Source organism: Myotis lucifugus, unplaced genomic scaffold (genome assembly GCF_000147115.1).
Source record: "Myotis lucifugus unplaced genomic scaffold, Myoluc2.0 scaffold_331, whole genome shotgun sequence".
NCBI classification, from domain to species: Eukaryota; Metazoa; Chordata; class Mammalia; order Chiroptera; family Vespertilionidae; genus Myotis; species Myotis lucifugus.
The window spans coordinates 852,538-876,832 of NW_005871379.1; the positions used below are offsets into that span (position 1 = coordinate 852,538).

The 24,295-nt window shown below is 51.9% G+C and overlaps 2 protein-coding genes and 1 long non-coding RNA gene across 5 annotated transcripts in view; 1 reads left to right on the plus strand and 2 right to left on the minus strand.

Annotated features, from left to right (window-relative positions):
• LOC111828323 lies at positions 1–15,181 on the plus strand. Its single transcript, XR_002832159.1, has 4 exons — positions 1–354; positions 2,370–2,491; positions 12,027–12,147; positions 14,895–15,181. It is a non-coding gene; the product is annotated as an uncharacterized LOC111828323 (long non-coding RNA).
• On the minus strand, positions 3,564–6,004 carry LOC111828322 (ral guanine nucleotide dissociation stimulator-like). The gene is made up of 4 exons (XM_023764421.1): positions 5,467–6,004; positions 4,813–4,920; positions 3,967–4,157; positions 3,564–3,815 (listed from the first exon to the last, which is right to left on the minus strand). Exons 1-4 carry the CDS (start codon positions 5,850–5,852, stop codon positions 3,616–3,618), a joined length of 885 nt encoding a protein of 294 aa, XP_023620189.1. The 5' UTR covers positions 5,853–6,004; the 3' UTR covers positions 3,564–3,615.
• LOC111828321 (ral guanine nucleotide dissociation stimulator-like) overlaps positions 12,974–24,295 on the minus strand; it is an 18,548-nt gene continuing 7,226 nt past the window's right edge. For all 3 annotated transcript variants that reach the window (XM_023764418.1, XM_023764420.1, XM_023764419.1), the window contains 4 exons: positions 15,152–15,330; positions 14,498–14,605; positions 13,650–13,840; positions 12,974–13,498 (listed from right to left, as the gene is read on the minus strand). In XM_023764418.1, the coding sequence (XP_023620186.1) occupies positions 13,299–13,498; positions 13,650–13,840; positions 14,498–14,605; positions 15,152–15,330 (678 nt within the window). In that variant the 3' untranslated portion in view covers positions 12,974–13,298. The remainder of the gene's footprint in view (positions 13,499–13,649; positions 13,841–14,497; positions 14,606–15,151; positions 15,331–24,295) is intronic.

Sequence of the window (24,295 nt, forward strand, 5' to 3'; positions counted from 1 at the left end):
ATGACAAGAAGGAGTGGGACACAGCATGAGACACTAGACAAAAGCGCCCTGGGCCCAGCCCGTGATCTCAGGGAAGTCACTGCTCATGTGGGCCTCATTTTCAAGTCTGTACCTTTAAGGGTTGGAAATGACAGGAAATTCCGATATGGTCACTCACTGGCCTACAACCTCACCGTGGTCTCTTGTTAAACTTAGCCTCGGACAAGTGCCTCATGTGGGCCCAAGCGTTAGGGGCCTTCACAGTGGCTTCGAGGGAGTCCAGCCTCCTGGTGGGAACATCCTTGTGTGTCCTCTGAGTGCTCAGTAACTGGCTTCTGAACAACATAGAGGACGGCCCAGCTGATGGGGTGTCAGGTCCTGTCACTTGTCTTGTACTCTCGTTCTTGAGGTCCCTTCCTTCCTCTCAGCCTCTCTCTCGCTTGCTCTGTGTGTGTGCGTCTCTGTCTGTGCCACTGACCTGTTGTTCTGTCTTGAAGCTGAGTCCACACCCTTTTGCTTACCACTTTAGTACACCTTGGTTTTGGTAAGTTCTCCACTTTGTTCTGAGAGTGTCTTGGTCGGAGAAAAGATACGGCATATTGTGCTACTTTATTGTAACTTCTAGACATAACCTGTCAAGTCCCATGAGTGGGATAGATTTCAACCTTGACATCCTGATACAACGATTCTAGTGTGAAGCCATCAAGGTTAGCACCAAGAGTACTAAGCCACATTGACTTCAGGGCCCCCGGATACCAGGTGTTCTCTGTGACCTGTCAACCTCCTGTATCGCCGGGTCCCTAAGCATTCTCTGCCAGCAGCCCGAAGGATCTTTTGAAAATGTAAATATAATCCTGTCTCTTATGAAAACTAACAGTGGTCTCCGATGGCCTTTAGAAATGAGTCCCTAATCCTTAGCGTGTCCTTCCAGGCCCTCCATGATCTGACCTTAGCTTCTTTTGCAGTCTTGTCTCTCCCTCACCCCTTTTCTGTGGTCACACTTGGAGATCCTGATTGGCATCACACTCTCCCAGCCCAGCTTAGAGCTGTGCCATGCCCTGTGTCCCAACGTCTCCCTCTGGAGTGGGCGGAAGTCTGGTGTTCTTTCAGGCACCTCCCCTCTTTCCCCTGTCCTGCTCTCTGCTCCCATAGTTTATTGTTTTTGTTTTCGTTTTTGTTGTTGTTGTTGTTGTTGTTTCCAGTACCATGCAATGCTACAACCTTGTCCACCCTCGGGAGGGTTAAGGATCTCATTCAGTGTGGAAGCTGAGAATCATAGGCAGCAGAATAGTGATGAAGCTAACAGTAGGGATTTGTCTTTGTCACAAAATCACAAGTGCACAGGTAGGTGGATCCAATATTGAATTCAGGTGCTCAATGATGTCAGGGTAAGCTCCCAGCATCAACGAGAGGAAAAAATCCTCTCTTCGCTCTTGTGCTTTATATCAGGGAGGAAAAGAGTGTCTCAGAAATCAACTATGAGACTCTTGCGTGAACCCTTGGGCAGATCAGGCCAAATTGCAAGGGACATGGGGCAGTTTCATGTCCAACTGGTCCTGAAGGAGGTGCCTCAGCCCAGGAGGAGGTGGTGAGGGGGAAGGGCAGTGGGGATGTGTCTGATGGTGAGCTTCCTGTTTCTACTGGGATCACTAATGGCCCCGTACATTTCTTCTGTGTGGACTTGTGGAGGAAAGGTGACCCGAGATTCAGGGATGACAGTTTCTTCACAACGGTTTCCTAGTGTCTTGAAGTTCCCTGTCTCATAGGGTCTTCATTATCCACATATAACTTGTTAGACGTATATGTTTTTATTGATCTCAGAGAGAGGAAGGGAAAGGGAACAAAGATAGCGGGAGAGAGGTGGAAAGAGTGAGGGGGGGGAGAGGAGGCTGGGGAAGGGGAGAGAGAAACATCAATGATGAGAGAACATCATCGGTCACATATCCCCTAGCGCGCAACCACGGTACGGGCCGTGACTGGGAATGAAACGGGGATCCCTTGGTTCTGGGGTCGACGCTCCAGCACTGAGCCATGCCAGCCCGGCAGCCACATATCACTTTAAAATGAAATTTTTATTAATTCAAATTTAGTAAGACTTAAAATTCAGGGAGACATTTAGGTGTCTCTTGTTGGATACCTGAGGAGTGTTGTTTTGGTGTATTGACCAGCTGGTTTGCCTTGAAAGCAAATATGAAATGAAAGAAAGGAAATGTGTCTCCCCTCAGAGCAAGAGTGTTCTCATGAGAACGATGAGCTTTGGATGGTTGGGCCACCGCACTGAATGGATCCGTCTTGCACAGCGTGCCTCCTTTTGCAATACTCACCAGTGGCATTCCTTTGTCCTTTTCTGCTTAGAATTTTCTGACATGATGGTTTTCATTTAATTATAGATTGTTGCAGTGGTGGTGTCAGTGAACTATGGCCCTTCCGGTAGAACCAGGGCTGTGTACCTTGTTTCCGTACCGTCCTGTTCCAGTGGAACCATTGCCTCTTCCTAAGCTGAGTTTGACTGGTGAGTTAAATTCTGGGCTCATGGAGGCAGGGAAATGATTAAGGAAGTGTTTAGTGGAGGGAGTTGTGTTGAGTTACTCCTGTTGCAACCAAAGCAATGGTCTTGCGCTTCCTAGTGATTTTAAATACGGTTAAGACCTAGCGTAGTGGTTGTTTCTGGCCAAATAGCAAATCCAGCTAAACAAGGAGGGAAGTAGGATGCCCCCCATTAAGTCAATTTTCCTTTCATGACACCATTGCAAGATACAAATTGGCACTTGGGAAAGTTTCGAAAGATTTGATTGAGTCTGGCCAGTGTCGCCCAGTGGTCGAACCGGGTAGGAGTGCACAGTTGGTTTGATTCCGGGTCAGGGCACAGGCCCGGGTTGCAGACTGGATCACCAATAGGGGTCGTGAAGGAGGCAACCGATCAATGCTTCTGTCTCATCGTTTACGTTTCTGTCTCGCCCTTTCTAACTCCCTGAAGTCAAAAAAGTGCATTTTTAAAATATTGATTTAGTCTACCCCGGCTGATGTGGCTCATTAGATGGGCATTCTCCCCTTGCACTGAAAGGTTTCCGGATCAGTCCCAGGGAGGGCACATGGCAGGGTTCTGCGGTTATTTCCATGTCCGGAGTGGGCAGGAGGGGGCTGATGCGCCTCTCCTCTATGTTTCTCTGCCTCTCCCTTCCTCTCTCTACTGTCTATCTGTCTATTGGAGGTATGATCCTTGTGTCAACCAGAACCTATACATAAAGCAAAATGAGAAGAAGCTGTCACTTCTAGTAGTTTCACTTCTGACAGTTCAGTAGTGTTAACATTTTGGTGTATATTTATCCAGATTTTATTTCCCCATTTTATCAGTGTATACATAGTAATCAGAAAAAGATTAAATGTTTCAAAACTTACAGTGAGCATCCTATACAGTGAGCATCCTTCCATGTCAGCATATATGGGTACATGTGTGTGTGTGTGTGTGTGTGTGTGTGTGTCTGTATGGGTATAGGTACAAGAGTAGACATGGTATCCACGTGTTTTTAATCAGCAATTTTTTATTCAAAAAGAGTATCTACATAATGGGAAATAGTTTTAGAAATTATCATTATTTACTATTGAAAATGTACAGTTGGGATGTATTCCTCTGAATTATTTAAGATAATCGCCTAGAACTCTTCTGACAGCAAGAGAGAAGGCTTCCAGCACAGCCAGTAGGTGGCTCCATAATGGCTTCAGGTACTGCCTCGGGCGAGGCCAGGCCAGGGCAGGGCCTGTCCTTGGACCAGGCTCTGGCCCCTGAGCGGGCCCTTTCTCTGTCTCGGGAGTGCTCTGGAGCTCAGGGCGTGGACCTGGAGCAGGAGAGAGAGACAGATTGACTCACACACCTGGCTTTTCTGTGACTTTGCGCAGACAGGCAAGAGGCCCACCGCCTTTAAGGGAGCTCCAGCCCGTGAGCCTGCCCTCCCCAGATGATCTGCCCAGATGATCTGTGCCCCTCACCTTGTGGAGTTGCCTCGGTGGGCTCCAGATGCTGCAGCTCCAACCATTGATTTTGGGCGTGGCCCACCAGGTGTGAGGCAGGGGAGTTGACAGGCACCAAGGCCTGCTCTGCCTCGAAACAGGCGATAGGAAGGGGCTGTCCCAAACCCTGGACCTGGTCCAGCCAGGTCCCCACCATCGCAGCAAAGGCCCTGGGGAGAGGCAGGTGGGCAGCAGAGTCTGAGTCCTGGTCTTTCCTTCCGCTCTGCCCTCCCATGGCACAATTGCTTAGATCGGAGCCCTGTGCAGGCCCCCCTTGCCCACCCAGGGCACAGCCCCATGCCACCCCCGGCCCCTGTGTGGCTGTCCTGGTTGTAGCAGGTGTGGGACCCATGTCCAGCAGGTTCAACACGGAGTCTGTGTGAGACTCTTCTTCCCACTGGCGGCTCTCCTGAAGGTCCAGTGCACTGCCCAGCCCCACCCTCCAGGCCCTGGGCATCTGGGCTGAGGACTGAGACAGACTTGTGAGCAGCCTGCTCACCACAGTCCTATTCTGAGCCTGGCCACGGTGGTCAGGGGAGATGGATATGGAGAGGGGCAGGCAGCGCGGGGTGGGTCTCTAGGGGGAGGGGACTCTGAGGGACAACTCAGCCCAGCGTCCCCTCTGGGTCTACAAGGCCCGGGACCCCACCCACTGTCGTCTTTGACTCCTGTCCTCCTGGAATAGAAGACTCCAGAGCTCAGGCCTTTCTTGGGAATCAGATGATGTGTAAGATTAGGGTTCTGCCAGGCACCCTCCCCCCCACAAACAGAGTACCCACTATGCTGACTCTGGGGGCCCTCTTTCCGGACCCGGAGACCACTCACTTTATGACTTGGTCTTGCGCTGTGTCACCCCGGTCATTGTAAGGAGGGGTGCCTCCAGATGGAGAAAACGCTCTGATGGCATCAGCCCTGATGGATGGTGGACACGACCTGCGAATGATGGACAGCGTGACTGCTGGACCCATTGCCCAGAACTGTGGCCCAGGGATTGTGTCTGCTTCATTCCTCGAGTCAGGCTAAGTGGCTCCAAAAGTGCATGCACATTGTCGAGTAAAGAAACTCCAACCAGAAGCATGCCATACATCTGAGTGGGCCTGGGCCCCTGCTCTCCCCAGAAATCCCCAGTGTGGCTACACCAAGGACCAGGACCGGCTAGGTGACATCTCACACTGCTTAACAGGTTGCTTTCCATGTGCTTTTCCACCCTCCGATGCCACAGGCCACTGATGGGTGTGTCAGAGTTCTTTCCGTGGGACAGAGTGAAAGAATTGCCACCAACAACCGCCGCACGTCCAGCTACCCTGTCTGCAGAGCCAGGGAGCAGGTGAGACCTGCCATGGCTTGTCCCCATAGCAGTGCTATGAGGTTGACCAAGCAGCAGCCCACATTTCAGAGGAGCATCCTGAGACTCGGGAAGATGTGGTGACGTTTCAGCCTCAGAGCTAGCAGTGGGCAGAGTCACGAGTGTGTGCTCACCTAGTGAAAAGCTCGTCCAGGAACCGCTGGGCTCTGGAGAGGGCCAGCGTGGAGACATGGGGGATGATTCCCCCCGGGAAAGCTGGTACCATGGCCATGGCCACCTTCTCCGAGGTGCCTTCCTGGAGGGCCCGCATCCTGCAGGACTCATGCAGGTTACCAGTTTGCTCAGCTACACACTGGGTGGGAGAAGGAAGGACATCCATGTCAGCGGCATGACCGTGAATCCCACAAGGATGGAGGATTGGAGCTCGCTCGGGAGGTCCCAGCCCCACTAGGACGTGTGCAAGTGGCGGGTCAGGAGTGCCCCGCTGGACAGGGTTCTCGGTCTTCAAAGTGCCACTGCAGTTCCGTGCATGTTCATACAATTGACACCTTCTCGGCATGTTTTTTCCTTCCCCCCTTCCCTTTAGCTGAGGATCAACAAACCTCCTTGTAGGAATAGTTTAAATGAAGAGCCCGGGCCCTGTGAGTCCTCAAGAAACGTCCTCGTTATACAGATGAGGACACAGAGGCTTAGGAAATATCAAATGTCTGCTCAAGGGCATTCAGGTCAGAACTGGGAACTGTGCTGCATGACATTCCCTGTCAGGTACCCGAGACTTACCTGCTACTGACATGGGTGGAAAGGGTGTGGGAACCTTGTCGTTCCCCAGCGTGGAAACAGTGTACAGGGTAGATATGGCCTATGAATGCCTTTGACTTCAAAAGAGAAAGTTATGTTTTATCCTTTTACAGGAAAGGGAATTTTAAGACCCTCATTATGGAGATCGCAAGGTGGCAAATGCCTGGAGACTGCAGATGGGAGAAAGGCGATCACGGGGCAGGAATCTGACCAGAGGACTCGGGGAGGAGGAACTAATCCATGTGGTGGGTGAAAAGTGACAGGTGCCTCACTGTCCCCCTGAGGCCATTGCCAGGGAAGGAACACTGTGTTTGAGTTGGACAACTTGACGTCGGCCAGGTGAAAATTTCAATGAGTGAGATTTCCCGGGCCAGGCTGGGAGCAAGGCAGCAGCCATCATCAGAAACTGCTGTTGGCAACGTCCCTGCCACAGCCCTTTGGGTTTGGAATCTGCCTGCAGCCGTTCAAATTGTACATGTGCTCGTCCTTCCACCAGCAGTGGGCGTCCATCAGCCAGCCGGGACATTACATGTGCTGTGCTCTGATTCGTGTACCCCTAATCCCATGACTTTGCACCCCTAGAACTTGATCATGTGTCTGCATTTGAGTTTTAGTCTTCAAGCAAGTCATTCGGGTGACGTGAATTTAGTGGTGTGGGTCTTCATCTAATCTGAACAGTGTCCTTAGAAGAGGAGGGGAGGGCACGTGGCAGTGCAGAGGGGAGTCCATGTGACACACAGAGAGAAGACAGCCATCTACAAGCTGAGGAGCAACGCCCTCAGGAGATACCAGCCCCGCTGACAGCACCACCTCTCACTTCTAGCTCCGGAATTGTGAGAAAATGAATGTCTGCTGTGAACACCACCCAGTGTGGTCCTATGTTATGGCAGCCCAAGCAAGCAACCTAGCACAGTCCATTCCGACACACATCAGTGTTCTGGGCAGCACTGCTGACATGGCAGCTGAACTGCATTAGGCCCATGTCCAACGCCACTGAAAGGCTGCATCGCTGGGCAAACGACCTCCCCGATTGGACCAGGTCTGCAAGGACAGTGGAGCTGAGTGCTCCAGAGGATACGTGGCAAGTGTAGGTTAAGCAACACAAACAGCGAAAGGCCGGAGTGCTCATGGTCCACTGTGAAGTCAGACAACATTTCTGTCTCAGATATTTCTACAAATATGTGAGGAGCGTCTCTCTACCGTCCCCTGTAGCTGGAGGGGGGCGTGGGGATCCGCATTTCTTTTTCTTGGGGCTGTGGGACACTATGGAGAGTCCTGGGAGGGTGCCCGGGGAGTCCCCAGATTTGAGTGTGGGTTGCGGGCAATGCCAGGTGGTGTTGGGCTTATGGGTGTAGAGACCCTCAAGGCCAGCACTCACCTCAGACAGGCACTGGTCTGTGTCTTCAGCCTGGTGCACCTGCACCCTGACCCCGTAGGTGGTGTAGTCGGGTCCATTGGCCAGCACCTCAATGATGTCCTCCTTGGAGCTCTGCTAAGACAGAGTGGGTACTGAGCCAGGAGGCATGAGGAACCTTCCACCCAATCTGTGGTCCTGTGTCATGGCAGACGTAGTCTATGAGGACACAGTGAGGATGTTCCTGGCAACCCTGCTGAGCTAGCAAGAATTGATTTGTGTCAAGGTGTAGCCACAGGGAAAGCCTGAATCACTGATGCGAAATCTGTCCTTGTTGGGATGATATGGAGTTGGGTAAGGCCAGAGCTCCTGACCTGGCTGCCCTGCAATGGTTTGTCGTCCTCTGTCTGAGGTGATAGGTTGCACAGAATAGTATTCCACACCTTAATCCTTTCCTACGCCCCAAACCCCCCCCCACCCTCTCGCTCTTTCTTTTTTTCTTTTCTTTTTTTTTAATACACAGCATTCTCCAGTTGGATGATGTGTAAGGCTTGGAGAAGGTCTACAAGGACAGTCGGGCTGGGGCTGGTCCACAGGATACTTGGGGAAGGGAGTTCATCAGTTGAAAGGAGCATGAGGCAAAGACAGCAACAAATGCTTCCTCTCTGATCCCAACAAGCACTTGAAGAAAGACTGCTTTTCTCCCCTACAAGGGACCTGGTCAGGAGGATTGAAGGTACAGATCACTTTGGGAGTGGGCCTGTGAGAACTTTGAGGCCCCAGATTTGAGCCTGACTTCTGGTCCCACCCCAGTCACCTCAGGGTCCTGGGTGTGGGCCAGCTCTCACCTCAGTTTGGCACTGGACGGTTTCCCTGTCCTGACGCACTTGTCCTTTGTACCCGTTGAGGGCATAAGTGAACCTGTCAGCCAGCTCCTCTACGCTGCCCTCGTTGGAGCTCTGCAAAGACACAGCCCGATACCAGGCCAGGAAGCATCAGGGGCCCGGGCATTACAGTGGGGAAGATGCCCATCACCCACTCTGCTCCCCAGATCAGGCAGAGAGGGGCATCTGCAAAGACCTCCAGGCAGGGAGTGAAGTTGATGACCGCTTGAGCACCCCTGCCATTCACAAGTGGGTAGCGGAGCTCCGACCCCAGCACTCAGCTTCCCTTCCTGTGAGCCATGACCTGGGCAGTGAACATGACACACCCTCCTACACCCTACAGGCTTCTGACACTTACCCCCCGCTATCTTCCCCTCACCATTCTGGGGACACACGACACACACACACACACACACACACCCACACACACACACTCACACACCCCCACACACACACACTCACACCCGGGGCTAACCCCTGGTGTGACCCCCAGTTGGCGCCCAAGTTTGACCTGATACGGCCTGAAGTTTGACCTGTGTGTGCCTCGTGCCAGAGGGCGAGGGGTATCGGTGGTGGCGCTTGCGCCTGTTTCTGCAGCAAGAGAAACATCTCTCACCCTGGGCTTTCTTCTGCCCAGGGCGTCGGAAGCACGGGAAGCAAAAGAGACACATCCTGGTCTCCTGACCTTCTCCACTCAAGTGACCTGGAAAGGCAGTTGTGTCTAGAATGTGGGTACCTGGTTACCACGGTGCCCATTTCTGTTGGGGATCTGTCCCCAGGGAAGTGAGGTCACCCCTTCAAGGTTCCATGAGCTGTGCCCCTTCCTCCAATCAGAGCCACCGGAAGGCCCCTCAGGGCTGCTGACCTCTCACCTTCTGGCCCATGTTATCTCCATACCTGTATACAAGCATCCAACACAGCCCTCCCCCCGAGCTCCCTGGGAAGAACAAGAAATGAGTCCCAAATCCTTAGCGTGTCCGTCCAGGCCCTCCATGATCTGACCTTAGCTTCTTTGGCAGTCTTGTCTCTCCCCCCCCATTTCTGTGGTCACACTTTGAGATGCTCATTGGCATCACACTCTCCCAGCCCAGCTTAGAGCTGTGCCATGCCCTGTGTCGCCGGTTTGGGGGAGAAAGCCGAGTTCACACCTCCTTTTTCTTAGGTGTTCTGTGCCCTGGGGGAAGCCTCTGTGCCTCTCAGGGCCTCCCCCAGGCTCCCAAACTGCCCTGTGAGGATGATGCTAGACACCATTTCCATAGGAAGTCATCAGGTGCAGATGGACAAGGCCCCGAACAATTGTGGGCTGGTGTCCCATGAATCTGGTACACAAACATAGAGGTGGAAGATGACAAGAAGGAGTGGGACACAGCATGAGACACTAGACAAAAGCGCCCTGGGCCCAGCCCGTGATCTCAGGGAAGTCACTGCTCATGTGGGCCTCATTTTCAAGTCTGTACCTTTAAGGGTTGGAAATGACAGGAAATTCCGATATGGTCACTCACTGCCCTCAACCTCACCGTGTTCTCTTGTTAAACTTAGCCTCGGACAAGTGCCTCATGTGGGCCCAAGCGTTAGGGGCCTTCACAGTGGCTTCGAGGGAGTCCAGCCTCCTGGTGGGAACATCCTTGTGTGTCCTCTGAGTGCTCAGTAACTGGCTTCTGAACAACATAGAGGACGGCCCAGCTGATGGGGTGTCAGGTCCTGTCACTTGTCTTGTACTCTCGTTCTTGAGGTCCCTTCCTTCCTCTCAGCCTCTCTCTCGCTTGCTCTGTGTGTGTGCGTCTCTGTCTGTGCCACTGACCTGTTGTTCTGTCTTGAAGCTGAGTCCACACCCTTTTGCTTACCACTTTAGTACACCTTGGTTTTGGTAAGTTCTCCACTTTGTTCTGAGAGTGTCTTGGTCGGAGAAAAGATACGGCATATTGTGCTACTTTATTGTAACTTCTAGACATAACCTGTCAAGTCCCATGAGTGGGATAGATTTCAACCTTGACATCCTGATACAACGATTCTAGTGTGAAGCCATCAAGGTTAGCACCAAAAGTACTAAGCCACATTGACTTCAGGGCCCCCGGATACCAGGTGTTCTCTGTGACCTGTCAACCTCATGTATCGCCGGGTCCCTAAGCATTCTCTGCCAGCAGCCCGAAGGATCTTTTGAAAATGTAAATATAATCCTGTCTCTTATGAAAACTAACAGTGGTCTCCGATGGCCTTTAGAAATGAGTCCCTAATCCTTAGCGTGTCCTTCCAGGCCCTCCATGATCTGACCTTAGCTTCTTTTGCAGTCTTGTCTCTCCCTCACCCCTTTTCTGTGGTCACACTTGGAGATCCTGATTGGCATCACACTCTCCCAGCCCAGCTTAGAGCTGTGCCATGCCCTGTGTCCCAGCTTCTCCCTCTGGAGTGAAGTCTGGTGTTCTTTCAGGCACCTCCCCTCTTTCCCCTGTCCTGCTCCCATAGTTTATTGTTTATTGTTTTTGTTTTCGTTGTTGTTGTTGTTGTTTCCAGTACCATGCAATGCTACAACCTGTCCACCCTCGGGAGTGTTAAGGATCTCATTCAGTGTGGAAGCTGAGAATCATAGGCAGCAGAATAGTGATGAAGCTAACAGTAGGGATTTGTCTTTGTCACAAAATCACAAGTGCACAGGTAGGTGGATCCAATATTGAATTCAGGTGCTCAATGATGTCAGGGTAAGCTCCCAGCATCAACGAGAGGAAAAAAATCCTCTCTTCGCTCTTGTGCTTTATATCAGGGAGGAAAAGAGTGTCTCAGAAATCAACTATGAGACTCTTGCGTGAACCCTTGGGCAGAACAGGCCGAATTGCAAGGGACATGGGGCAGTTTCATGTCCAACTGGTCCTGAAGGAGGTGCCTCAGCCCAGGAGGAGGTGGTGAGGGGGAAGGGCAGTGGGGATGTGTCTGATGGTGAGCTTCCTGTTTCTACTGGGATCACTAATGGCCCCGTACATTTCTTCTGTGTGGACTTGTGGAGGAAAGGTGACCCGAGATTCAGGGATGACAGTTTCTTCACAACGGTTTCCTAGTGTCTTGAAGTTCCCTGTCTCATAGGGTCTTCATTATCCACATATAACTTGTTAGACGTATATGTTTTTATTGATCTCAGAGAGAGGAAGGGAAAGGGAACAAAGATAGCGGGAGAGAGGTGGAAAGAGTGAGGGGGGGAGAGGAGGCTGGGGAAGGGGAGAGAGAAACATCAATGATGAGAGAGCATCATCGGTCACATATCCCCTAGCGCGCAACCACGGTACGGGCCGGACTGGGAATGAAACGGGGATCCCTTCGTTCTCGGGTCGACGCTCCAGCACTGAGCCATGCCAGCCCGGCAGCCACATATCACTTTAAAATGAAACTTTTATTAATTCAAATTTAGTAAGACTTAAAATTCAGGGAGACATTTAGGTGTCTCTTGTTGGATACCTGAGGAGTGTTGTTTTGGTGTGTTGACCAGCTGGTTTGCCTTGAAAGCAAATATGAAATGAAAGAAAGGAAATGTGTCTCCCCTCAGTGCAAGAGTGTTCTCATGAGAACGATGAGCTTTGGATGGTTGGGCCACCGCACTGAATGGATCCGTCTTGCACAGCGTGCCTCCTTTTGCAATACTCACCAGTGGCATTCCTTTGTCCTTTTCTGCTTAGAATTTTCTGACATGATGGTTTTCATTTAATTATAGATTGTTGCAGTGGTGGTGTCAGTGAACTATGGCCTTCCGGTAGAACCAGGGCTGTGTACCTTGTTTCCGTACCGTCCTGTTCCAGTGGAACCATTGCCTCTTCCTAAGCTGAGTTTGACTGGTGAGTTAAATTCTGGGCTCATGGAGGCAGGGAAATGATTAAGGAAGTGTTTAGTGGAGGGAGTTGTGTTGAGTTACCCTGTTGCAACCAAAGCAATGGTCTTGCGCTTCCTAGTGATTTTAAATACGGTTAAGACCTAGCGTAGTGGTTGTTTCTGGCCAAATAGCAAATCCAGCTAAACAAGGAGGGAAGTAGGATGCCCCCCATTAAGTCAATTTTCCTTTCATGACACCATTGCAAGATACAAATTGGCACTTGGGAAAGTTTCGAAAGATTTGATTGAGTCTGGCCAGTGTCGCCCAGTGGTCGAACCGGGTAGGAGTGCACAGTTGGTTTGATTCCGGGTCAGGGCACAGGCCCGGGTTGCAGACTGGATCACCAATAGGGGTCGTGAAGGAGGCAACCAATCAATGCTTCTGTCTCATCGTTTACGTTTCTGTCTCGCCCTTTCTAACTCCCTGAAGTCAAAAAAGTGCATTTTTAAAATATAGATTGAGTCTAGCCCCGGCTGATGTGGCTCATTAGATGGGCCATCTATCCCTTGCACTGAAAGGTTTCCGGATCAGTTCCCAGGGAGGGCACATGGCAGGGTTCTGCGGTTATTTCCATGTCGGGGGTGGGCAGGAGGCGGCTGATGCGCCTCTCCTCTATGTTTCTCTGCCTCTCCCTTCCTCTCTCTACTGTCTATCTGTCTATTGGAGGTATGATCCTTGTGTCAACCAGAACCTATACATGAAGCAAAATGGAAAATGAGAAGAAACTGTCACTTCTAGTAGTTTCACTTCTGACAGTTCATTTTGGTGTATATTTATCCAGATTTTATTTCCCCATTTTATCAGTGTATACATAGTAATCAGAAAAAGATTAAATGTTTCAAAACTTATTTTAAAACTGTATTATACAGTGAGCATCCTTCCATGTCGGCATATATGGGTACATATGTGTGTGTGTGTGTGTGTGTGTGTGTGTGTGTATGGGATTCCGTATAGGTACAAGAGTAGACATGGTATCCACGTGTTTTAAATCAGCAATTTTTTATTCAAAAAGAGTATTTAACTTAACGGGAAATAGTCTACATAAATAGGTAGGTACTTTTAGAAATTATCATTATTTACTATTGAAAATGTACAGTTGGGATGTATTCCTCTGAATTATTTAAGATAATCGCCTAGAACTCTTCTGACAGCAAGAGAGAAGGCTTCTAGCACAGCCAGTAGGTGGCTCCATAATGGCTTCAGGTACTGCCTCGGGCGAGGCCAGGCCAGGGCAGGGCCTGTCCTTGGACCAGGCTCTGGCCCCTGAGCGGGCCCTTTCTTTGTCTCGGGAGAGCTCTGGAGCTCAGGGCGTGGACCTGGAGCAGGAGAGAGAGACAGATTGACTCACACACCTGGCTTTTCTGTGACTTTGCGCAGACAGGCAAGAGGCCCACCGCCTTTAAGGGAGCTCCAGCCCGTGAGCCTGCCCTCCCCAGATGATCTGCCCAGATGATCTGTGCCCCTCACCTTGTGGAGTTGCCTCGGTGGGCTCCAGATGCTGCAGCTCCAACCATTGACTTTGGGCGTGGCCCACCAGGTGTGAGGCAGGGGAGTTGACGGGCACCAAGGCCTGCTCTGCCTCGAAACAGGCGATAGGAAGGGGCTGTCCCAAACCCTGGACCTGGTCCAGCCAGGTCCCCACCATCGCAGCAAAGGCCCTGGGGAGAGGCAGGTGGGCAGCAGAGTCTGAGTCCTGGTCTTTCCTTCCGCTCTGCCCTCCCATGGCACAATTGCTTAGATCGGAGCCTCTGTGCAGGCCCCCCTTGCCCACCCAGGGCACAGCCCCATGCCACCCCCGGCCCCTGTGTGGCTGTCCTGGTTGTAGCAGGTGTGGGACCCATATCCAGCAGGTTCAACACGGAGTCTGTGTGAGACTCTTCTTCCCACTGGCGGCTCTCCTGAAGGTCCAGTGCACTGCCCAGCCCCACCCTCCAGGCCCTGGGCATCTGGGCTGAGGACTGAGACAGACTTGTGAGCAGCCTGCTCACCACAGTCCTATTCTGAGCCTGGCCACGGTGGTCAGGGGAGATGGATATGGAGAGGGGCAGGCAGCGCGGGGTGGGTCTCTGGGGGGGAGGGGACTCTGAGGGACAACTCAGCCCAGCGTCCCCTCTGGGTCTACAAGGCCCGGGACCCCACCCACTGTCGTCTTTGACTCCTGTCCTCCTGGAATAGAAGACTCCAGAGCTCAGGCCTTTCTTGGGAATCAGATGATGTGTAAGATTAGGGTTCTGCCAGGCACCCTCCCCCCCACAAACAGAGTACCCACTATGCTGACTCTGGGGGCCCTCTTTCCGGACCCAGAGACCACTCACTTTATGACTTGGTCTTGCGCTGTGTCACCCCGGTCATTGTAAGGAGGGGTGCCTCCAGATGGAGAAAACGCTCTGATGGCATCAGCCCTGATGGATGGTGGACACGACCTGCGAATGATGGACAGCGTGACTGCTGGACCCATTGCCCAGAACTGTGGCCCAGGGATTGTGTCTGCTTCATTCCTCGAGTCAGGCTAAGTGGCTCCAAAAGTGCATGCACATTGTCGAGTAAAGAAACTCCAACCAGAAGCATGCCATACATCTGAGTGGGCCTGGGCCCCTGCTCTCCCCAGAAATCCCCAGTGTGGCTACACCAAGGACCAGGACCGGCTAGGTGACATCTCACACTGCTTAACAGGTTGCTTTCCATGTGCTTTTCCACCCTCCGATGCCACAGGCCACTGATGGGTGTGTCAGAGTTCTTTCCGTGGGACAGAGTGAAAGAATTGCCACCAACAACCGCCGCACGTCCAGCTACCCTGTCTGCAGAGCCAGGGAGCAGGTGAGACCTGCCATGGCTTGTCCCCATAGCAGTGCTATGAGGTTGACCAAGCAGCAGCCCACATTTCAGAGGAGCATCCTGAGACTCGGGAAGATGTGGTGACGTTTCAGCCTCAGAGCTAGCAGTGGGCAGAGTCACGAGTGTGTGCTCACCTAGTGAAAAGCTCGTCCAGGAACCGCTGGGCTCTGGAGAGGGCCAGCGTGGAGACATGGGGGACGATTCCCCCCGGGAAAGCTGGTACCATGGCCATGGCCACCTTCTCCGAGGTGCCTTCCTGGAGGGCCCGCATCCTGCAGGACTCATGCAGGTTACCAGTTTGCTCAGCTACACACTGGGTGGGAGAAGGAAGGACATCCATGTCAGCGGCATGACCGTGAATCCCACAAGGATGGAGGATTGGAGCTCGCTCGGGAGGTCCCAGCCCCACTAGGACGTGTGCAAGTGGCGGGTCAGGAGTGCCCGGCTGGACAGGGTTCTCGGTCTTCAAAGTGCCACTGCAGTTCCGTGCATGTTCATACAATTGACACCTTCTCGGCATGTTTTTTCCTTCCCCCCTTCCCTTTAGCTGAGGATCAACAAACCTCCTTGTAGGAATAGTTTAAATGAAGAGCCCGGGCCCTGTGAGTCCTCAAGAAACGTCCTCGTTATACAGATGAGGACACAGAGGCTTAGGAAATATCAAATGTCTGCTCAAGGGCATGCAGGTCAGAACTGGGAACTGTCCTGCATGACATTCCCTGTCAGGTACCCGAGACTTACCTGCTACTGACATGGGTGGAAAGGGTGTGGGAACCTTGTCGTTCCCCAGCGTGGAAACAGTGTACAGGGTAGATATGGCCTATGAATGCCTTTGACTTCAAAAGAGAAAGTTATGTTTTATCCTTTTACAGGAAAGGGCATTTTAAGACCCTCATTATGGAGATCGCAGATTCCGCAAGGTGGCAAATGCCTGGAGACTGCAGATGGGAGAAAGGCGATCAGGGGGCAGGAATCTGACCAGAGGACTCGGGGAGGAGGAGCTAATCCATGTGGTGGGTGAAAAGTGACAGGTGCCTCACTGTCCCCCTGAGGCCATTGCCAGGGAAGGAACACTGTGTTTGAGTTGGACAACTTGACGTCGGCCAGGTGAAAATTTCAATGAGTGAGATTTCCCGGGCCAGGCTGGGAGCAAGGCAGCAGCCATCATCAGAAACTGCTGTTGGCAACGTCCCTGCCACAGCCCTTTGGGTTTGGAATCTGCCTGCAGCCGTTCAAATTGTACATGTGCTCGTCCTTCCACCAGCAGTGGGCGTCCATCAGCCAGCCGGGGACATTCCATGTACTGTGCTCTGACTCGTGTACCCCTAATCCCATGACTTTGCAACCCCTAGAACTTGATCATGTGTCTGCATTTGAGTTTTAGTCTTCAAGCAAGTCATTCGGGTGACGTGAATTTAGTGGTGTGGGTCTTCATCTAATCTGAACAGTGTCCTTAGAAGAGGAGGGGAGGGCACGTGGCAGTGCAGAGGGGAGTCCATGTGACACACAGAGAGAAGACAGCCATCTACAAGCTGAGGAGCAACGCCCTCAGGAGATACCAGCCCCGCTGACAGCACCACCTCTCACTTCTAGCCTCGGGAATTGTGAGAAAATGAATGTCTGCTGTGAACACCACCCAGTGTGGTCCTATGTTATGGCAGCCCAAGCAAGCAACCTAACACAGTCCATTCCGACACACATCAGTGTTCTGGGCAGCACTGCTGACATGGCAGCTGAACTGCATTAGGCCCATGTCCAACGCCACTGAAAGGCTGCATCGCTGGGCAAACGACCTCCCCGATTGGACCAGGTCTGCAAGGACAGTGGAGCTGAGTGCTCCAGAGGATACGTGGCAAGTGTAGGTTAAGCAACACAAACAGCGAAAGGCCGGAGTGCTCATGGTCCACTGTGAAGTCAGACAACATTTCTGTCTCAGATATTTCTACAAATATGTGAGGAGCGTCTCTCTACCGTCCCCTGTAGCTGGAGGGGGGCGTGGGGATCCGCATTTCTTTTTCTTGGGGCTGTGGGACACTATGGAGAGTCCTGGGAGGGTGCCCGGGGAGTCCCCAGATTTGAGTGTGGGTTGCGGGCAATGCCAGGTGGTGTTGGGCTTATGGGTGTAGAGACCCTCAAGGCCAGCACTCACCTCAGACAGGCACTGGTCTGTGTCTTCAGCCTAGTGCACCTGCACCCTGACCCCGTAGGTGGTGTAGTTGGGTCCATGGGCCAGCACCTCAATGATGTCCTCCTTGGAGCTCTGCTAAGACAGAGTGGGTACTGAGCCAGGAGGCATCAGGAACCTTCCACCCAATCTGTGGTCCTGTGTCATGGCAGACGTAGTCTATGAGGACACAGTGAGGATGTTCCTGGCAACCCTGCTGAGCTAGCAAGAATTGATTTGTGTCAAGGTGTAGCCACAGGGAAAGCCTGAATCACTGATGCGAAATCTGTCCTTGTTGGGATGATATGGAGTTGGGTAAGGCCAGAGCTCCTGACCTGGCTGCCCTGCAATGGTTTGTCGTCCTCTGTCTGAGGTGATAGGTTGCACAGAATAGTATTCCACACCTTAATCCTTTCCTACGCCCCTAACACCCCCCACCCTCCCGCTTCCCCCCTCTTTCTTTTTTTCTTTCTTTTTTTTTAATACACAGCATTCTCCAGTTGGATGATGTGTAAGGCTTGGAGAAGGTCTACAAGGACAGTCGGGCTGGGGCTGGTCCACAGGATACTTGGGGAAGGGAGTTCATCAGTTGAAAGGAGCATGAGGCAAAGACAGCAACAAATGCTTCCTCTCTGATCCCAACAAGCACTTGAAGAAAGACTGCTTTTCTCCCCTACAAGGGACCTGGTCAGGAGGATTGAAGGTACAGATCACTTTGGGAGTGGGCCTGTGAGAACTTTGAGGCCCCAGATTTGAGCCTGACTTCTGGTCCCACCCCAGTCACCTCAGGGTCCTGGGTGTGGGCCAGCTCTCACCTCAGTTTGGCACTGGACGGTTTCCCTGTCCTGACGCACTTGTCCTTTGTACCCGTTGAGGGCATAAGTGAACCTGTCAGCCAGCTCCTCTACGCTGCCCTCGTTGGAGCTCTGCAAAGACACAGCCCGATACCAGGCCAGGAAGCATCAGGGGCCCGGGCATTACCAGTGGGGAAGATGCCCATCACCCACTCTGCTCCCCAGATCAGGCAGAGAGGGGCATCTGCAAAGACCTCCAGGCAGGGAGTGAAGTTGATGACCGCTTGAGCACCCCTGCCATTCACAAGTGGGTAGCGGAGCTCCGACCCCAGCACTCAGCTTCCCTTCCTGTGAGCCATGACCTGGGCAGTGAACATGACACACCCTCCTACACCCTCCAGGCTTCTGACACTTACCAACCCGCTCCTGAGCCCGGGATGAGCATCCCTCATCCCCCGCTATCTTCCCCTCACCATTCTGGGGACACACACACACACCCCCACACACACACACTCACACCCCAATGGGATGAGATGAGTGGTAAGAGGTGTGGGGCTAACCCCTGGTGTGACCCCCAGTTGGCGTTTGACCTGATACGGCCTGGCCTCGGTTACCTGTGTGTGCCTCGTGCCAGAGGGCGAGGGGTATCGGTGGTGGCGCTTGCGCCTGTTTCTGCAGCAAGAGAAACTTCTCTCACCCTGGGCTTTCTTCTGCCCAGGGCGTCGGAAGCACGGGAAGCAAAAGAGACACATCCTGGTCTCCTGACCTTCTCCACTCAAGTGACCTGGAAAGGCAGTTGTGTCTAGAATGTGGGTACCTGGTTACCACGGTGCCCATTTCTGTTGGGGATCTGTCCCCAGGGAAGTGAGGTCACCCCTTCAAGGTTCCATGAGCTGTGCCCCTTCCTCCAATCAGAGCCACCGGAAGGCTCCTCAGGGCTGCTGACCTCTCACCTTCTGGCCCATGTTATCTCCATACCTGTATACAAGCATCCAACACAGCCCTCCCCCCGAGCTCCCTGGGAAGAACAAGAAATGAGTCCCAAATCCTTAGCGTGTCCGTCCAGGCCGTCCATGATCTGACCTTAGCTTCTTTGGCAGTCTTGTCTCTCCTTCACCCATTTTCTGTGGTCACACTGTGAGATCCTGATTGGCATCACACTCTCCCAGCCCAGCTTAGAGCTGTGTCATGCCTGTTTCCCAAGATTATGGGAGAAAGCCGAGTTCACACCTCCTTTTTCTTAGGTGTTCTGTGCCCTGGGGGAAGCCTCTGTGCCTCTCAGGGCCTCCCCCAGGCTCCCAAACTGCCCTGTGAGGATGATGCTAGACACCATTTCCATAGGAAGTCATCAGGTGCAGATGGGACAAGGCCCCGAACAGCTGTGGGCTGGTGTCCCATGAATCTGGTACACAAACATAGAGGTGGAAGATGACAAGAAGGAGTGGGACACAGCATGAGACACTAGACAAAAGCGCCCTGGGCCCAGCCCGTGATCTCAGGGAAGTCACTGCTCATGTGGGCCTCATTTTCAAGTCTGTACCTTTAAGGGTTGGAAATGACAGGAAATTCCGATATGGTCACTCACTGGCCTACAACCTCACCGTGGTCTCTTGTTAAACTTAGCCTCGGACAAGTGCCTCATGTGGGCCCAAGCGTTAGGGGCCTTCACAGTGGCTTCGAGGGAGTCCAGCCTCCTGGTGGGAACATCCTTGTGTGTCCTCTGAGTGCTCAGTAACTGGCTTCTGAACAACATAGAGGACGGCCCAGCTGATGGGGTGTCAGGTCCTGTCACTTGTCTTGTACTCTCGTTCTTGAGGTCCCTTCCTTCCTCCCAGCATCTCTCTCGCTTGCTCTGTGTGTGTGCGTCTCTGTCTGTGCCACTGACCTGTTGTTCTGTCTTGAAGCTGAGTCCACACCCTTTTGCTTACCACTTTAGTACACCTTGGTTTTGGTAAGTTCTCCACTTTGTTCTGAGAGTGTCTTGGTCGGAGAAAAGATACGGCATATTGTGCTACTTTATTGTAACTTCTAGACATAACCTGTCAAGTCCCATGAGTGGGATAGATTTCAACCTTGACATCCTGATACAACGATTCTAGTGTGAAGCCCTCAAGGTTAGCACCAAGAGTACTAAGCCACATTGACTTCAGGGCCCCCGGATACCAGGTGTTCTCTGTGACCTGTCAACTCCTGAATCGCCGGGTCCCTAAGCATTCTCTGCCAGCAGCCCGAAGGATCTTTTGAAAATGTAAATATAATCCTGTCTCTTATGAAAACTAACAGTGGTCTCCGATGGCCTTTAGAAATGAGTCCCAAATCCTTAGCGTGTCCTTCCAGGCCCTCCATGATCTGACCTTAGCTTCTTTTGCAGTCTTGTCTCTCCCTCACCCCTTTTCTGTGGTCACACTTTGAGATCCTTATTGGCATCACACTCTGCCAGCCCAGCTTAGAGCTGTGCCATGCCCTGTGTCCCAACGTCTCCCTCTGGAGTCGGTGGAAGTCTGGTGTTCTTTCAGGCACCTCCCCTCTTTCCCCTGTCCTGCTCTCTGCTCCCATAGTTTATTGTTTTTGTTTTTGTTTTTGTTGTTGTTGTTGTGTTTTGCAATACCATGCAATGCTACAACCTTGTCCACCCTGGGGAGTGTTAAGGATCTCATTCAGTGTGTAAGCTGAGAATTATAGGCAGCAGAATAGTGATGAAGCTAACAGTAGGGATTTGTCTTTCTCACAAAATCACAAGTGCACAGGTCGGTGGATCCAATATTGAATTCAGCTGCTCAATGATGTCAGGGTAAGCTCCCAGCATCAACGAGAGAAAAATAATCCTCTGTTCGGTCTTGTGCTTTATATAAGGGAGGAAAATAGTGTCTCAGAAATCAACTATGAGACTCTTGCGTGAACCCTTGGGCAGAACAGGCCGAATTGCAAGGGACATGGGGCAGTTTCGTGTCCAACTGGTCCTGAAGGAGGTGCCTCAGCCCAGGAGGAGGTGGTGAGGGGGAAGGGCAGTGGGGACTGGTCAGATGGTGAGCTTCCTGTTTCTACTGGGATCACTAATGGCCCCATACATTTCTTCTGTGTAGACTTGTGGAGGAAATTTGACCCGAGATTCAGGGATGACTGTTTCACAATGGTTTCCTAGTGTCTTGAAGTTCCCTGTCTCATAGGGTCTATATTATCCACATATAACTTGTTAGACATATATGTTTTTATTGATCTCAGAGAGAGGAAGGGAAAGGGAACAAAGACAGCGGGGTTGAAGGGTGGAGAGTGAGGGGGGGGCGGGTGAGGAGGCTGGGAAGGGGAGAGAGAAACATCAATGATGAGAGAGCATCATCGGTCACATAGCCCCTATCGCGCAACCCTGGTACGGCCCTGACTGGGAATGAAACGGGGATCCCTTGGTTCTGGGGTCGTCGCTCAAGCACTGAGCCATGCCAGCCCGGCAGCCACATATCACTTTAAAATGAAACTTTTATTAATTCAAATTTAGTAAGACTTAAAATTCACGGAGACATTTAGGTGTCTCTTGTTGGATACCTGAGGAGTGTTGGCTTGGTGTATTGACCAGCTGGTTTGCCTTTAAAGCAAATATGAAATGAAAGTAAATGTGTCTCCCCTCAGAGCAAGAGTGTTCACATGAGAACGATGAGCTTTGGATGGTTGGGCCACCGCACTGAATGGATCCGTCTTGCACAGCGTGCCTCCTTTTGAAATACTCACCAGTGGCATTCCTTTGTCCTTTTCTGCTTAGAATTTTCTAACATGATGGTTTTCATTTTACTTATAGATTGTTTCAGTGGTGGTGTCAGTGAACTATGGCCCTTCCGGTAGAACCAGGGCTGTGTACCTTGTTTCCGTACCGTCCTGTTCCAGTGGAACCATTGCCTCTTCCTAAGCTGAGTTTGACTGGTGACTTAAATTCTGGGCTCATGGAGGCAGGGAAATGATTAAGGAAGTGATTAGTGGAGGGAGTTGTGTTGAGTTACTCCTGTTGCAACCAAAGCAATGGTCTTGAGCTCCCTAGTGATTTTAAATACAGTTAAGAGCTAGTGTAGTGGTTGTTTCTGGCCAAATAGCAAATCCAGCTAAACAGCGAGGAAAGTAGGATGCCCCCCATTAAGTAAATTTTCCTTTCATGACACCATTTCAAGATACAAATTGGCACTTGGGAAAGTTTCGAAAGATTTGATTGAGTCTGGCCAGTGTCGCCCAGTGGTCGAACCGGGCAGGAGTGCACAGTTGGTTTGATTCCGGGTCAGGGCACAGGTCCCGGTTGCAGACTGGATCACCAATGGGGGTCGTGAAGGAGGCAACCGATCAATGCTTCTCTCTCATCGTTTAGGTTTCTGTCTCGCCCTTTCTAACTCCCTGAAGTCAATCAAAGTGTATTTTTAAAATATATATTGAGTCTAGCCCCGGCTGATGTGGCTCATTGGATGGGCCATCTCCCTTGCACTGAAAGGTTTCCGGATCAGTTCCCAGGGAGGGCACATGGCAGGGTTGTGTGGTCAATTCCATGTCGGGGGTGGGCAGGAGGCGGCTGATGCGCCTCTCATCTATGTTTCTCTGCCTCTCCCTTCCTCTCTCTACTGTCTGTCTATATATTGGAGGTATGATCCTGTGTCAACCAGAACCTATACATAAAGCAAAATGAGAAGAAACTGTCACTTCTAGTAGTTTCACTTCTGACAGTTCAGTAGTGTTAACATTTTGGTGTATATTTATCCAGATTTTATTTCCCCATTTTATCAGTGTATACATAGCAATCAGAAAAAAATTAAATGTTTCAAAACTTATTTTAAAACTGTATTATACAATGAGCATCCTTCCATATCAGCATATATGGGCACATGTATGTGTGTGTGTGTGTGTGCGTGTGTGTGTATGGGATTATGTATAGGTGCAAGAGTAGACATGGTCTACATGTGTTTTTAATCAGCAATTTTTTTATTTAAAAAGAGTATTTAACTTAATGGGAAATAGTCTACATAAATAGGTAGGTACTTTTAGAAATTATCATTATTTACTATTAAAAATGTACAGTTGGGATGTATTCCTCTGAATTATTTAAGATAATCGCCTAGAACTCTTCTGACAGCACGAGAGAAGGCTTCCAGCATAGCCAGTAGCTGGCTCCATAATGGCTTCAGGTACTGCCTCAGGCCAGGCCAGGCCAGGGCAGGGCCTTTCCTTGGACCAGGCTCTGGCCCCTGAGCAGGCCCTTTCTCTGTCTCAGGAGAGCTCTGGAGCTCAGGGCGTGGACCTGGAGCAGGAGAGAGAGACAGATTGACTCACACACCTGGCTTTCCTGTGACTTTGCGCAGACAGGCAAGATGCCCACAGCCTTTAACGGAGCTCCAGCCCGTGAGCCCAGATGATCTGCCCAGATGATCAGTGCCCCTCACCTTGTGGAGTTGCCTTGGTGGGCTCCAGATGCTGCAGCTCCAACCATCAATTTTGGGCGTGGCCCACCAGGTGTGAGGCAGGGGAGTTGACGGGCACCAAGGCCTGCTCTGCCTGGAACTAGGCGAAAGGACGGGGCTGCCCCAAACCCTGGACCTGGTCCAGCCAGGTCCCCATCATCTCAGCAAAGGCCCTGGGGAGAGGCAGGTGGGCAGCAAAGTCTGAGTGCTGGTCTTTCCTTCCACTCTGCCCTCCTATGGCACACTGGCTTAGATCGGAGCCTCTGTGCAGGCCCCCCTTGCCCACCCAGGGCACAGCCCCATGCCACCCCCGGCCCCTGTGTGGCTGTCCTGGTTCTAGCAGGTGTGGGATCCAGCAGGTTCAACACGGAGTCTGTGTGAGACTCTTCTTCCCACTGGCGGCTTTCCTGAAGGTCCAGTGCACTGCCCAGCCCCACCCTCCAGGCCCTGGGCATCTGGGCTGAGGACTGAGACAGACTTGTGAGCAGCCTGCTCACCACAATCCTGTTCTGAGCCTGACCACGGTGGTCAGGGGAGATGGATATGGAGAGGGGCAGGCAGAGCGGGGTGGGTCTGTGAGGTGGAGGGAACTCTGAGGGAAAACTCAGCCCAGCGTCCCCTCTTGGTCTACAAGGCCCGGGACCCCACCCACTGTCGTCTTTGACTCCTGTCCTTTTGGAATAGAAGACTCCAGAGCTCAGGCCTTTCTTGGGAATCAGATGATGTATAAGATTAGGGTTCTGCCAGGTACCCTCTCCCCTCCCCCCCACAAACAGAGTACCCACTAAGCTGACTCTGGGGGCTTCCTTCTGGACCCGGAGACCACTCACTATATGACTTTGGCTTGCGCTGTGTCATCCCGGTCATTGTAAGGAGGTGTGCCTCCAGATGGAA